Raw genomic sequence first — 15,373 nt, 5'->3', positions numbered from 1 at the left:
ATATATATATATATATAGATAGATAGATAGATAGATAGATAGATAGATAGATAGATAGATAGATAGATAGATATAGATATAGATATATAAAATATTTTTTCCCCAAATACAGGTGCTCATTTAATTACAATATCAAATAACGGTTTTTGTTCAGAAATGTAAAACTCGTGAAGGGGACTTCAGACAAAAATGTAAAAATCTAAAAGCACAAGCGAACAAAAACAGGAGCTTGTTGGCAGTGCAAATAATTACCGTACGGTAACTAGAGCAGTGGCGGATCTACAAACTCTGCGAACTCAAAGCTCAGCGAGGGTGCCTGAGTGTGTGTGCGTGAAGTCTTTGTGTGGTTACGAAGGCAACAGAGCAAATATAAGCCAGACAAAACACTCACAGCATTGTCTGAAGTGGAGCTGAAGTGAGGCAGCTGAGTAAGTGTCGTCACGTTGGGACATAGTAAGTGCAGGTTAGACCGCTTGTTTGCTGATGCATGTGTTAATACAGTATATTCTCAAAACAATGAAGCTAACACACTCACAGTTTAGTAAACCACTCCTGTCTTGACAGCTCTCTGACCACAGGCATTTTTTTACACTCTTTGGTGTGAATTAAGTGATCAGCAGAGTCCAGAGAGCTGTGAAGTCCTCGGTGGGGAGTGAGGAAAGGTGAAGGGTATCTGAGGGGCCATTAGGGGGAGGAGCATACCTTTGCAGTGTGTCACACGTCGCATCCCTTGTAAAGGTCACAGAGAGAGACATAAGCACCAGGTGAGGGGTGTCATGGCTTCCTCACTTCCTGGTCTGTTACAACAGGTGAGCGCATGTTCTGGCTGCTGTGCTGGTCAACACAACTTGTGTGCTGTGTGATGGCATCCCACCCGGTCAGTACCAACGCGCATTGGCGCCGCTTATCATAATAAGTACAAGTACACTCAAGGCAGTTAAATGTTACTGTGTGTGTGTGTGTGTGTGTGTGTGTGTGTGTGTGTGTGTGTGTATACTTTTTATTGTGGGGGACAAAAAAAGTTTAGTACAGTATGGTGGACTCACGCATAGTCGTGGTTCAGCATTATATATATATATATAAAGTATTGCATGGTATTCTTGAATATAGTATACTCCATCATTCACAGAACCCCAAAAGAACAAATCTATTGGGGTTTGGTATTTATTTATCTATTTATTAATGTATTTATTGAATCATTTCTTAATTGGCTTATTGTAAATAACACAATTCAAACGATGACAAATGCAATACAATAAAGATAAATACGACACTTTATAGCTCAGCTTGAATTTTAAGTTTATTATTTTTCGTTATTTAGGTACACGTTTGAACCCCCCACTCCCGTCCAATAACCTCAAATACTGCACCAACAACTGTCCTGTTTGTCCCCTTTTGAGAGCAAATGTGGCCCTTGGGCACAAAGGTTTTCCTGATTCCGGTCTACGTGCTTTGTTAGGTGCTGTTCAATTTCCACAAAGATCAATAGCATGTTGGCATTGGAAGGTGTGAACAATACACTTCTAATTTGATATTCAGTTCCATTTGTGTAGTTTTTCTCGTATCTGTTTTTTGTTCCCGCTATTGTCCAAAGGGTCAGGCAACACATGAGTTGCTGGTTTTTTTTCTCTCAGAGCAATGCACAACTACAGCAAGTATTTTCAATGAAAAACCTCAGCAAATCGTCATAGTGGATATTGTTTGACGAAACAATGCAGGAAAGATGCATCAGGAAGAAAAGATGAACGATGAAAATGGAAGCATGAATGAAATGTGATGAGGAAATGACTAAACAATAACACAATGTGTGCATATGGTAAGGATCAATAGAAATATATGACAGAATGTGTGTGACAGCTATGATCGGTTTGTGTCATGGTGCTATAAACTAGCAGTCACAAGAAAAGAGCGCTTACCTGCATTGAACACTGGGTCCCTCTGCTTGCTGCAAAGTAAACGAGCAAACTGTCAATCAGCGTCGTTCCTGCACATGTTCGCAATGGACATCTTGTTGACTTGGATGAACGTCACGGGAAAAGAGAACTCGCTCGTGTGTCAGGGATATTTGTTACCTGTCACTTCTTTTGCCACTGGAATTGCTGCCTGTGGACCCCGCACGAGTTCGGTTGCCCTTGGAGTCGCCCGAATCTTTCCGCGTGAGGGACCCAACGTGCTCATTGGAATTGGCTCTCCTCACCGTGCTAGGAGGAAAATGTGTGGAAACACTGTTAGAAAAACATGCAGTTTATGTCAGGAATGATAAGTTGTTTACATCCAGTTTTGCATTTTTGAACAATATTTAATTAACCCTTTCAGTGGACAGCTTATCATGTTACAGGTTATCATTATTGGTGCATGAAAGGGTTACAATAAAATACATTTTTATCACAAAGAAGATTGATATATCTCCCCCCATCCATACATTTTCCGAGCCGCTTTATCCTCACAAGGGTCGCGGTGGGTGCTGACGCCTATCCCGGCGGGGGCTGGCCTGTCCCGGCTGTCTTTGGGCAGTAGGCGGGGGACCCCCTAACCCGTTTGCCAGCCAATCACAAGGCACACAGAGACGAACAACCATCCGCGCTCACACTCACACTGAGAGATAATTTAGAGTGTTCAATCAGCCTGCCATGCATGTTTTTGGAATGTGGGAGGAAACCTGAGTCCCCGGAGAAAACCCACGCAGGCACGGGGAGAACATGCAAACTCCACACAGGAAGGCCGGAGCTGGGATTAGACCCAGTACCTCTGCACTGTGAGGTTGACGCGCTAATAACTCTACCAAACGAGCCGCCCAGTATTGATATACTTTTTATGAATTACATTGAATAACACATTTTTATTTTTTTCTTATCCTGTTTCTCCTGACTTGCAGTTAGATATGTGGCATCACTTTTGGATTAAGTTTAAAGTTACAGGGCTACAAATTTATTGCCGGTTGCTGTCCGTGTCTCCAAAATATCTATTCAGCCATGACCCTAACCCTATTTTTATTTGGGATTGCTTCATTCGTAATACGATGACATAAATGGCATGAAAGCCCAAAAATAAAAGGGGTTCATTGGTTGGCTTTTTGACTCCCCTGTGGATGGCCTTGCACCAGCTCAACCTGATGAATTGGGTCGCTTGACAGCCCGGTTTCCAACACAATAAAAAGACTCCATCAGCAGTCCGTTGGCCCGTCGGCACAGTCATTCACCTAATCCACCCTTACTGACATTCAAAAACGGCCAGTCCTTTTCTGAGTTATTTGTTTGCTACGGGACAGAGTGAAAAGGAAGGAGAGAAGCTCGTGTCTGCTGCGTTAGCCAGAGATGAATCAAGTGGACCACATGGGAGCATACTGTGGGTGTTTTCAAATTCATGCATTTTAAGTATGTAAAATTATGAAACTGATTGCATGTGAATATTACTCATGTATGTAATTTGCAAATTTTAAAAAAAAGCATTCAAGGTTTGTTGTCATCCTAGTGGTTAAGTCATATTAGACTGAAAGCAATAACATGTTGACATGCTCACCTCAGCAGCGGTGAAAGAATTCTGGACGGCAGAGACAAAGGAGACAAACTACACATCTTATTACAAGGCGACAGGCCGTACTTTGTCTGCCTGACATTTGTTAAGTCACAGAAGGGGAATAATTGGAAAGAGAAATGGACAAGTATCACACTGGGACTTGAGACTAACATTCAACACGTTTGTTATAATTAATGATCTTGTCTTATTCCCTCAAGAGACAACCGTGAGGTGAATTGGAGCTGTAGTTTGAAAATTAGAAAATTGCAATTACGCATCTCCCGCCAGTAAGAACTCCCCAAGACTCCCATTGGTGAATGAAGCGAAGTTTTTGACCTTCAAGACAAATCGAACGTTTATGACACTACAGTTTTTAGCTACGGTATTTTTTCCCCGGCTCGGGGAAAAAATAAAAAAAACATCACATTTTGGTTGATCTCCAATTTTTGGGAGTTTTAGAGTGTAAAAATTGAGGCTCCAGTAAATCTACATACTTCCATACACGCATGCTAAAGTTGTACCTCATTTTTAACTCTGTTTTCAAGTAAAACACAATTCTGAGCTTATTCTGTGTCAAAGAAAATGACGTAAAATAGAAAAAGACAGGTAATCAAATTTGTGAACATTTTGAGAGGGGAAAAAAAAAAAAATCAGCAACCTTGACCTCCGTCAAGACCTAACAATCCTTTTTTGGATAACCACCAAATATTACCATGCTCTCCTCCACAAACCTTTGGTAGGAATTGGTGAAAACAAATTTCAGCTACAGTTCAATCAGCCATTCTCTGTCAGTCTCAAAGAGATATTTCATACATTTGAAAAAAAAAACTCTTTTTGACTCCTTTACTGAGAAATGAAAGTGCAAAGGGGAAAGAAATACAAAACAGTTTCGATCTTTTGGGTCACGACTGTTTGCCGAGGTTCAACTGATTATAGGAATAGCATCCAGGGATGGGAGATGCTTAGTGTTCCCTTGATAACATTGGCACCACGATTATATGCATGAATACACACACATACTGCACACACAGACGCACACTCTTTCTCGGGGTTTACGAGCCCTGCTAAATGTCAGTTGCTTTGGCTGACAAAGCGGTAGATGGGAGGACTGATAGCAGGAATTATCAGACATGACAACTCCAGACAAGTAAAATGCTTACAATCTGGTAAAGTGGCCCATTTACAGCCAGCCCAATTCACCATCACAATTCCCCGGTGAATTTGATGAATATCCTTTCTCATTTGCTCACCTCCTGGTGGATGCTGTGCTCGTGTCTTTCCTGGATCCAGACCCAGATGGGGAGGGCAGAGTGCCACCGCCTTTCTTTGGTAGGATGGTGCCGTTGTTCACCGAGGGTCTTAACGGCAGCGTGGCGATCATTGGCCGGGCTGGCGAAAAAAAAAAAATCAGAAGAACATTACAAAAACACATTTTTTTTTTTTTTTTTATGTTGCAACTACCGGTAAATTAATAATTGACTGAGATTATGTTTCTGAATGACAGAAATGGGCTAAACGCTTCCTGTGTTTGTCATCTGTTATCGTGGTCCGTGTCAGCCAATGAGAAAGTAAGAGAGCTTCAACATGACTTTGGCATATGGCGCTAGATTGGCCGGCCACATAAAATGCAACAGAATAGTCGGTTAAGGGGAAAAAGCAGCACATATATAAGTGAAAACTACCAACACGACCCACAGAGACTGAACCATAATACTTTATTTTACTGAAGATGAATTTCTTCAGCAAGACTCCTCCAACTGAAGGTCATGTGACTACTTTTTCTCATGAAAGTCGCTCTGACTGGAGTGACCAAAACGTTGGCTCCCACTAACATGGGTAATACAACTACTCATCCTTCAAATATTGCAGACGCTGCAAATTAATTTAATTCAGCAATATGGGAGCATTTTGGCTACCCGGTAGGGAACAGAGTCGCTAAGTCGACAGTCCATACTAACACATTTGTTAGAGCCCTCTGTGGAAAAAATGAGCACAAAGGTCTTTGGAGAGCTTTTTTGGAAAGTGGAAAAAGGCCAAACGATGAGGCAGAAGAAGAAGAGGAGCCTGCAATGTTCAATAAAAAGAAAGCCGCATGTAAGAGACAATATCAGCAGTCCTATCGTTGCTTTAAATGTGTCTCTCGTTACAGGTGATTCTCATGCACCGAGCTCATTCTGTTTGATCATGGATGTGACTGAAGGGTCACAAATAAGGCAATGAAGACAATAGAAAAGGAGTTTAGGCGCCAACAAAATACTCCTTAAAAAAAATTGAACAAAATACCTCGCTTCCATTTCTAATATCCTATATTTTTGTGAAGCAGTAACTTGACGGCAACCAAACCAAAATTATGGAACGGACTGGAAATAAATGACACACATCGTATGTTATGAGAGATGGGACTGACTCATTGAGGACAAACCAGCGTGGGGCTCCTACAAATTACAATGACTGCATTCAGCACATTGGTGAGCTGTATTTTTAACGCTAACATTTATTTTCATTTGTTTCTATGCCAGCCCATCAAAATATTGCTTCACGTAAAAAACGGTCGATAGTAAAACATAAAATTCAAAAGTATTTTTCAGAATATTGTTCTGTGATAAGCAATTGCAAAATTAGTCCATGCACTTTCAGCTAAGGTGTAAAAACGCGCATGCACACACAAACAAAGAGTACACGTGCCAGAAGTCGTGGACAGAATTTAAAAGCCAGGATGCAGCTTTTTCTGCAATGATAAATATTTTATAGGCAGTTTCATGGGGCAGACACTCACACTTGTACCTCGATCATATTTCATGCAGTAATTATGCAGCAGGGAGTTGTACGAGCTTGTGCTTGTGTTTTAGTCTTTCTGCTGCCCAGTGTGGTGTAGCTTAAAAAAAGGCCGCGTCAAAATCCAAACAGATAATCTGCGCATCAATCATCTTGTAGGTCAAAACTAGCCCAGAATGAAAACGCAACTCTTTATCATCAGTCACCTTTTTTTCCGTTACAGCTAATTTGTAGCTAATGTGGCATTTGAGGCAACAGGTTGTAAATAAACTGAGGATGGACATTTCCATAATTGATAGTTGCTCAGCCATTTGCAATCTAATTTTTTTATCAGTGAAGTCATGTTAAGCAACAAGAGCTGAAAGAGGCGTTTACCAGGGGAGGCGTGTTTGTCATAATAAATATTTCCTGCATTTACTATTTATGTCACGTGAAACGGAAATTTAAAATATTGACTAGTGAGCACATCTGCCTCACAGTGCAGAGGCGCAGGCTTTGATTTTGGCTCCGGCCTTCCTGTGTGGAGTTTGCATGTTCTCCCCGTGCCACATTCCAAAAACAACACGGCAGGTTAATGGAACATTCTAAATTGTCCCTCGTGTGATTGTGAGTGCGAATGGTTGTTCGTCTATGTCTGCCCATGCTTATTCTAGACTTGCTGACAAAAATATCAAATTTGTCTCACCATTGCATAAAAGCATGACACAATTTGAGTCGTGGCGCAACAGACAGTGTGACACAACAACAGTAAGTGTGTTTATCAACGTGAACACGTGACACTCTTTTAGCAGGCAGTGATAGAAATGTGCTTGCTCATACAAACGCCGCCAGGCCTGGCCAGCGCAGACAGTCGGCCTACCTGACTTCCCAACATGGCTGTCAGCCGAGGGAGACTTTCTCATCAAAGCAGGCTCTATGCACATGACGCACAATACAATACGACAACCCAACTCAGTCCACTGGAAGGACAGCAACAAACTGAGGATAGGCCTGGGCGATTTGGCCTTTAAAAATTTTGTTGTATTTTATTTTTTTTACTCCCCCACAAAAATAATATTTTGCAATTTGATACGAGTAATCTCCACTTAATCGCCCAGTCCTAACAGAGAGTAGAAATCATTCAGCCTAGTACTGTACTGCGTGATTGTTCACCTTTGGTTGGCCCTCGACGTGAGCTCATGGCCTGCTGCTCCTCAGACGCGTTGAGGCGGCGAACCACGTCGGCCAGAGCGGACTTGAGCAGCTGGATCTCGTCCTCCTGCATCTGGACCCTCTGCTCCAGGGAGGCGATGCGGTCGGCGACCTCCATGCTGCTTGATGCTGACGCGCTGTCATCTGAGAAAACACGATGAGCTGCTGTCACAGACATTCAGAGTGGATGACGTATTCTCAGCTAGTGGTACAGCCATTTCTCGGTGGAAATATTTCCAGATAGCCTACCCTATAGGTGGAAATTCGAATCGTCAGCACGGCAGATGCACTCATAGGCCACATAAGCACATACAAGCACTTGAGTGGAACAAGGGTAATGTGAGTGTGTGTGTCCTTTTCATGTTTATTTAAAAGATTAGTCAACTCAAATTAGGCATGGACTGTGGCCGACAGCTCATTGTGCTTATATGCCTTACATTTCCCCCCCAGCATCCAATAAATAGCTGAAAAATGTATAGAGGAGTTTCCCACATGGGCATTACAGGTGAATTGCGATATAGCAGGGGAACACCGCAATATTAGAAAGAATGTTAAACTTCATTCATGAAGATGTAAACAAGAGAGCCAAACAGCCATGGGGCTACAATAAACACCTAACATTTTTATTGTATTTATTTTTATGATATTTAAACTTACACAATTGCCACACACACACACACACACACACACACACACACACACACACACACACACACACACACACACACACACACACACGATGACTTTGATCAAATATACATGTAAATCACCGCTGTGTTTCCCCGGCATTAACAGTCAGATGAATAATGCATTGGATGCATCGGACATCTGCGGCATGTGCGTTCTCCGAGGATTTGCCTTGAAGCCAGACCGCCTGCTCAGATGATGTAAATGTGTGGGAGCTCTTGACTTGTGTAAATAATGTTGTCAAACACTTCAATAAAGCGTTGTTTTGCGAAAGAAAAGAAACACGGACACTGTGGATCTGAGGCTATTTCATGCAGATGCATTTTTTATAGCACTTGTACTCATTTGGGTTGCGGGAAAGCTGAAATTCTGCTCTAGGTGACTTTGGGCAAGAGGCATGGTACACCCTGGACAGGTTGCCAATCACATTCCATGCAACTCATAAGAATTACTGAAAGATTAAAAATCAAATTAATAGATTAAGACATTCAATTACAGTTCAAACAAATCAGTATATTCACAGATTACATTTTAGGCTCCTCAATTAGAAATCAAAATCCAGAACATGCACGGATAATTTACTATCCTGTATTTTGGAGTCACTAACTAACTTTGTTACCAAATATATTTACTGTTAATTTTCATATCGAACTAAAAGAACAATTGAAACATTTCTATGAAAGTATGTTGAATAAAATTTGCATTTTCCAACAGTGTTTTGAATAGGGTTTCGAAAGTGCCTTTATGATCCATCCATCTTCTATAGCGCTTGTTCTCCCAGTGAAAAACTAAATAAGAAACTTATAAACTGAGATTCACAGATGAATTTTCGCATAAAGGACATGCAAAAAAAATCTCTCTCACGGTTATTTTTCTTTTCCCAAAAAAACAATGTGCTCACCTGAGGTGCGTCCGCTGAAGCAGCGCTTCTTCATGTTCATTTGTGAATATGACGAATCGCACGAAAAAAGACGCAACTATCTGATGAGCATCTGCCCCTTTCTGCTCACACCAAAGACACACAACAGTATCCCTGATGGAGGCGTACAAAGACGGATTGTCACACAAGCCATTCCCTGCGCACCAATGCCTGACACCTGCCTGTCTTGAAAGGAAAGCTTCAAACACAACACACAGTCGTGTGACAGAACCCAACAAAAGGAACTGGACGCAAGTTCCTGAGGTTGAGGCCAGGTATATAAATATCTGTGTAGTCGCCATCAGTGATGTGTCACTCTCCATTTAGCAAAAAATCCATCAGCATGCACACCCTGGGACGCCGGTGGTTCTCTTCCAATGCAATGAACCCACATTATTACACCGTGCCCAACCAATCTCACTGCAGGCGGTGCTGCTTCAATGACATCATTCCTCTCTGGCTGATCTTTTCTTGCCTCGTTTTCAAGTCCAAATGAGGACAGGGCACACATCCTAGAATATTATTTGAATCCTTATTTGATATGGCACACATCGCCGTACTTTGCATCATTCCCTTGGATCAAGTAACGGGGGAAAATGTGAACAAGCACTTGGCACGTCTATCTTCCCATCACTGAACAAACAAAGAAGCACTTTCCTGAGTCATGCACTGACCTCGCTCTCATCAATAATTGAATTGTAGAGCGGCACATGGGTTCTAATCCATTTCCCCTCTCAGCACTCTCAGGATCAACAACAAAGGACTGCAATATCTTATGGTAAATGCTGTGATAACGCACAGGAGGCACTTTCACATTTTGGAGTATACTTTTGGTGTCTTGGGACGCCTGGTTATGACAGCGACTGAAAATTCAAGTGAATATAGACTTGCTTGGTGCACACTTTTCAGCTATAATAGCTTCCACACATCTGGGAATACATTTTAAAACATTTGGAAGAGAACTGGAGAGTGAGGCAACAACCTGGGAAACAGCCTGTGACAACAACAAGCCAATATTTCCTGTTTTTTCAAGAAGGCATTCAAATCATCGCTCTTTTTGAAGGATGTTTTAATTATGACTAGGTAAAGTTTCTCCATCAGTCAGACAAAAAAAAAAAAAAAAAACTGATTCCCAAAAACATCGTAGATGAACTTCACATATCTTTTTTTCCTCTGGCTTTTTCTGACACTATTCTGACCCAGAATGATGTTTCGCACTGTTAACTGCTTGTGTTTTGGTAGGTGTCTATTTCCTGCTTTTTTTTTTTTTTTTTAAATTCCACTGTACTTTCTCAGTTGGAGCAGGTATTGACCCAATTACTTTGATTTGAATTGTCTGTGAGAGGTGTTTGAGTCTGTTTGTGATGTTTGTCAAGAAGGAGCCTTGAAATAAGCTTCTCGCTTCCAAGTCGCAAGCTGCCATATGCTCATCACGTGTGATCACCAGATGGAGAGGGTGATATGTATTATGTTTACTTGTGAGAGCTACGTTGGACTTGGAATTTCTCCTGCTCATTGATCAAGAAATGTTTTACTGTGAGGATGACCCAAAAGAGGTGTATTAGCTAAATCAGCCGTTCGACGAGGCAGTTGCTGTTCTGCGCTTCCAGACGACTCTGCCGGACAGAGGCTTTTAGAGTTATTTATAAACAAGAGGTGGCCAACAGGAAGGAGAGCTACAACAGGCGACCTGGATGGGCATTAAAGAGCCAGACAACGGAAATCGTGGTTTCTTAAGCTTGTATTCATGTCAGAACCAGACATTGGGGAACACAGACAAGTGGATGGAGAGGTCATAAAGAGAGTAAAGCCTGAAGGGAGGCCAAATGACTCCCATGTGGTATCCTATACTGACCTTCTTCTGAGCTTGTTAAAGCCTCCCTTCCTGTATCCTTCCTGGGGTCAGACAAAGGGTAAACTGACAGCAATGCTATTGCCAAACAACAACACACTTAGACAGAGAGCCTTCAAAATTGGCGCGTCACATTCGTAACAAAAGATACGGCATTGCTCCGCCTTTGCCCTTTGTTATCTTGTAAAGCAAGTGGTAAGGGTAAGCCACTTAAGGCCTTCACATTTGATGCCAAAAATCTGAAGGGTTAGCAAGTCAGGCGTTTAGTCAAGAGCCAAAGAATGGGAGGTCAACAAGTGGATGAGGTTAAATAAGTGATACCAATTTTCAGATTTTGGGACAGTTATTTGTCCTTCGAAAATACTATTTATTGGGTCTTAAAATAAAAATTCAGAGTCAGGAATGTGAAAACAAGACAGCCAAGTATTAATGCTTCTTTTCCATTGGGATGCCATGCATCATGCAGACATGTTCGACCATGGGCTAAGGCTATACTAGAGTTTGTGCGGAACAGATTGTTATCATATCATTACATAACTAGAATATCACTTAGTTGAGCGCAGGCCTCCACCAAAGTGTTGAACGATGGAAAATGAAGACTGTTGTGGCGGAACAAATTTGTGGCCGTTATGTCAACTGTTTATTAGCAGGTGTAAAATGTGAACAGAGACAGTATCTTTTTTCATGAACGAGTGACAGAATGGTCATATCGTGACTCAAATGGCAAAAATGGTCAATAAATTCCCCTACATTCCCCCACGCCCAGTAATGAAGCATAGCATCTTTGTTTGTCCTTCCTTTTGCTAGCAAGCAAAAATACCATGTGGATCAGGGAGAATGATTTAAAGCTGAAGGATGGGGCTATTTGCATTCTGGGTGGGGAAGAATGAATCCATCAAAACTCAAACAGAAAAAAATTATGGACAAAAGTGTAGAAGTATGGGCGTGCCATAGTTGTGGTTGTGTGCCTGTGTGTTTGTTTATCAAGCTACTTTCTAATCCGTGGCAAATGATTAAAGACTGGCCTCTTTAATTTGAAGTCTGGGTCAGGGGGAATAGTTCCATAGCGACATAAATCGTCAAAAGAGAAACGTCCTTTATATGCAGTTTTATGGGGAATTTGATTCTTCTTCGGTGGGTGTGGTACCACCAAATTGACATTTTTTTTTAGAAGTTGCTAGTGATATACAGCAAAGGTTTTAAATGTGATTCATCACTTTGAATTTAATGTACACAACAACTCAACTTGAATTAAAAATGTGACAAGGTGAGACTAAGAGACACTGGTCCAACTGCTGCGTGTCCATTTAAGAAGAGATTCAGACCACAGAGGCATAAGTCAAGCTTGGCAGCGGCTCCAGGCACCAACACAAACGTCTCTGTCAAACTCAACCTTTTGCCCACATGAAACGAGCCTTTGTCCCCAAGTCACAAACAAACCAAAGACGAAAGATGAGACATTTGTTCCATCCAGCGTTTGTGTGAACCGCTGTTTGTTCCGTCCACTTACACTGTTGTTATGGGAAACGCTTGCAGTGCCAGACACTGTCAGCACGCTGAACATCAGCCAGCAGTACTTCCACCATCTGGAGGGTTGAGAACATACAGTGGTGCTGCCGGGTGTCGACATCCTTGTTACACAACAGAATATAAAACTCATAGCCGAGTCCAAAGTCAAAAGATTTGCTCTGCAGTAGTTGACTGTCAACTGGCAGCCTAACGGCTGATTTAATAGTGTAGGAATTTATTTGACCCCCCCGAGTACATTGTCCAAGAGTACAAAATGTATCTGTTTTAACGCGTTTGAAATATTACTCTGTTTTACAGCTATTTGTAATGATGACACTCATGATTCACTTGTTTTCAGCTGGATGTGATTATCAGAGCTCATTTGAAAAAGGGGAAAAGAAAAAGAAAAAAAAGCAACCATAATAAATGCAGTCATCATTCAGTGATTGTGGTTGGGCATACTTTGGGTCGTTTCCCCACCAGCATGATTCACACACCCGTAATAACATCGATAAGTCTCTTTTACATGATTTATGGCTTGATAGCTGCATGGATGTCCGTCCAGTTTGACACGTTTCTAAATCAGACCAGTCAACTGAGCAACGCTGCAAGTGTTCATTCATAATTTCATTATAGCTCAAGACCCAATTAGGCGTGTCTTCCTCCCTCGCATCTCTGCACCTGTGTTCTTGATTAATCCATTTTTAATGGGCTTTCTAAATGGGACCGTTCCCTTTCCCCCTCTCCATATGTTAGAAACAGGCTGAAACACACGCAAACCGGACACGCACTTGGATCAGAAGGTTCCCTCTTTCCTGACGTTAGAGACCAATTAGGGTGCAGGAGCTGCCTTTAGGAGCTGCACTGCACAAGCACAGAGGTTAAATGTACCTGTTTGTGTATCGCATACAATATGCTGGCGAGCACCGGGAGCAAATCAGACTTGGATGTATTAGCCACAAAATTGCCACATCTGAACAAAACAGAGGCCGTAACATTTATTGGCCGTATACTGCTGCCGCTGACATCATGTAATCAGACAGTGGCATGCGACAATTTCAGTGCTAGCATCTGGTGTGAGGTAAAAAACAAAAAAAAAAAAAACCTGGATAGAGACAACTTCAACATTTCTTGGAGTTCTATACACACAATTAGCTGCCATTGTGAATTTCCCTTCCCTGCAGTCTTCATCTTGACTTTGTTACAACTACAAAGGTGGAAAATTGCATCTCGTTCCAGTGTTCCATAAAATAAGGTAAAAAAAAAACTTTTACAGGCAATGTAAAAGGGACTACAATCAGTGACTAAAAATAATCTCTTTGGGATTCTATCGACTGGTGTGATTTATTTCTCAAAGCCTCCCCCCACCGCAGGTACAGGATGACACTGATGAGGCTGAGATCGCTGGTGTTCACATGCACTGCTTACTTTTTCTGGCTCTTTCATGAGATTTGAATGCATGCATGATATCACGCTCAAAGACTCATGAGGGTGTTGCTCTACACCAGGGGTGGCCAACCAGTCAGAGACTAAGAGCCAATTTTTTTACTGTTACTGCGAAGAGCCACATCACACACACACACGCACGCACGCACGCACGCACATTTGCTATATTTGAACGCAGGACCCTCCACATTCCTCCTTTGCATGCATGATTGTTTTAGTGGGTCAAATGATGAGGCTGCACGAATGTGTGTCAGTGCAGGAAAAGGCGAGAGTGAGACAGAAAGAGCGATGAAAGCAAAAGGCGAGCTAGAGACAGAAAGAATGATAAAAGCAGAGAAGGAGAAACAAAAGGCTTCCTCTGCAAGCGCTTGCTCACCGAGAAGCACATTTCAATGGCCATCCAATTGCCAGCCTTCAGAATTTACCAGATGCATCAAGGCCAAAGTGAAGAGGATCAAGTGGCCAAGGACTCTTACTACCTTATATCAGTCGTTCTCAAACCTTTATCACCACGTACCACCTAATAAAATACTGAGTGTTTCAAGTAACACCATCGTGACCAACATTAAAATATATTGAATATATGAATATAGTTTTATTGCAAGTCACCGTAACATTAGGCAGTTGGAACTTTAACACTGTGATTGGACTAAAAAGTCAAATACAAGTGAACTGTGCTGGGGCAGCGATTCTTAACACTAGTGGGACAAGTAACACACTTTGACAATCACTGCCTAAGGACTGGTACCCGTGTAAAGATTTTGTTTTTTAATCTGTGTCAGACTCCTTACATAAAGATAGACAGTCAGACATTTAACAGCTTTGGTTGTATGGGATGGGCTTCTCCGATAACTTAAACGCAGAACACCCCACACAAAGATTGTGCTCCAACACTAGTCTAGAATCCAGTCCTCTGAACAAGAGCTCTCACGTGATCGCACGTACGCTCACCAACACAAAGACGAGCAGATACTTCTGGGTTTGCGACGATGGCTGCTGAGTGTTTCTGAAGAGGACCGGAGGCGTCAGCAAGAAAAGACTTGCAATGGAAAATACTTCCTGCCGTCTGGAGAACCCACCTTTCAGGGGGAAAAAAAAAAAGTCGTACAGATTTTGTTTTATTTACGAGTGCCTCCTTATTCGTCAGTCAGAATGTTGGTTTGATTGCCGAAATTCCATTTACGTCAGTCCACGGAGTGAAATAGCTTGACAACAGTCGGCTTTCCCCATACACATGAAGATTTGTGGTCATAATTAGTAAAGGTGTTCAATAGTCGCCGCGACTCGTTTTTGACCATATTATAGAGTCAAATCCACTCTTAGCACACCTCAGACATTGACTTGTATGTGTAGATATCAAGTCCCAACTTTAGCTTGCTCAACCTGACAACAGACAAGCACTGCAGCACCAACAGCATTTGAGTTATATTTTAATTTATTGTTGCCGCAAGCTGCACCGTGTGCACCGGTAATGAGCG

The 15,373-nt window shown here is 42.0% G+C and overlaps 1 protein-coding gene across 8 annotated transcripts in view; it reads right to left on the bottom strand.

The window, feature by feature from the left end:
- Positions 1-15,373, bottom strand: part of eml1 (EMAP like 1) — a 42,575-nt gene that overhangs the window by 11,851 nt on the left and 15,351 nt on the right. For 2 of the 8 annotated variants that reach the window (XM_019887192.1, XM_019887188.1), the window contains exons 2-8: positions 7,444-7,626; positions 7,151-7,204; positions 4,767-4,905; positions 3,520-3,567; positions 2,073-2,201; positions 1,917-1,945; positions 703-729 (exon numbers count right to left, since the gene is read on the bottom strand). In XM_019887192.1, coding sequence (XP_019742751.1) covers positions 703-729; positions 1,917-1,945; positions 2,073-2,201; positions 3,520-3,567; positions 4,767-4,905; positions 7,151-7,204; positions 7,444-7,626 — 609 coding nt within the window. The remainder of the gene's footprint in view (positions 1-702; positions 730-1,916; positions 1,946-2,072; positions 2,202-3,519; positions 3,568-4,766; positions 4,906-7,150; positions 7,205-7,443; positions 7,627-15,373) is intronic. The other 6 variants (XM_019887189.1, XM_019887191.1, XM_019887193.1 and 3 more) reach the window with 6 other exon arrangements.

The sequence above is a fragment of the Hippocampus comes genome, unplaced genomic scaffold (genome assembly GCF_001891065.2).
Source record: "Hippocampus comes isolate QL1 unplaced genomic scaffold, H_comes_QL1_v1.1 scaffold176, whole genome shotgun sequence".
Lineage (NCBI taxonomy): Eukaryota > Metazoa > Chordata > Actinopteri > Syngnathiformes > Syngnathidae > Hippocampus > Hippocampus comes.
This window is presented reverse-complemented; position numbering and strand designations above follow the sequence as displayed.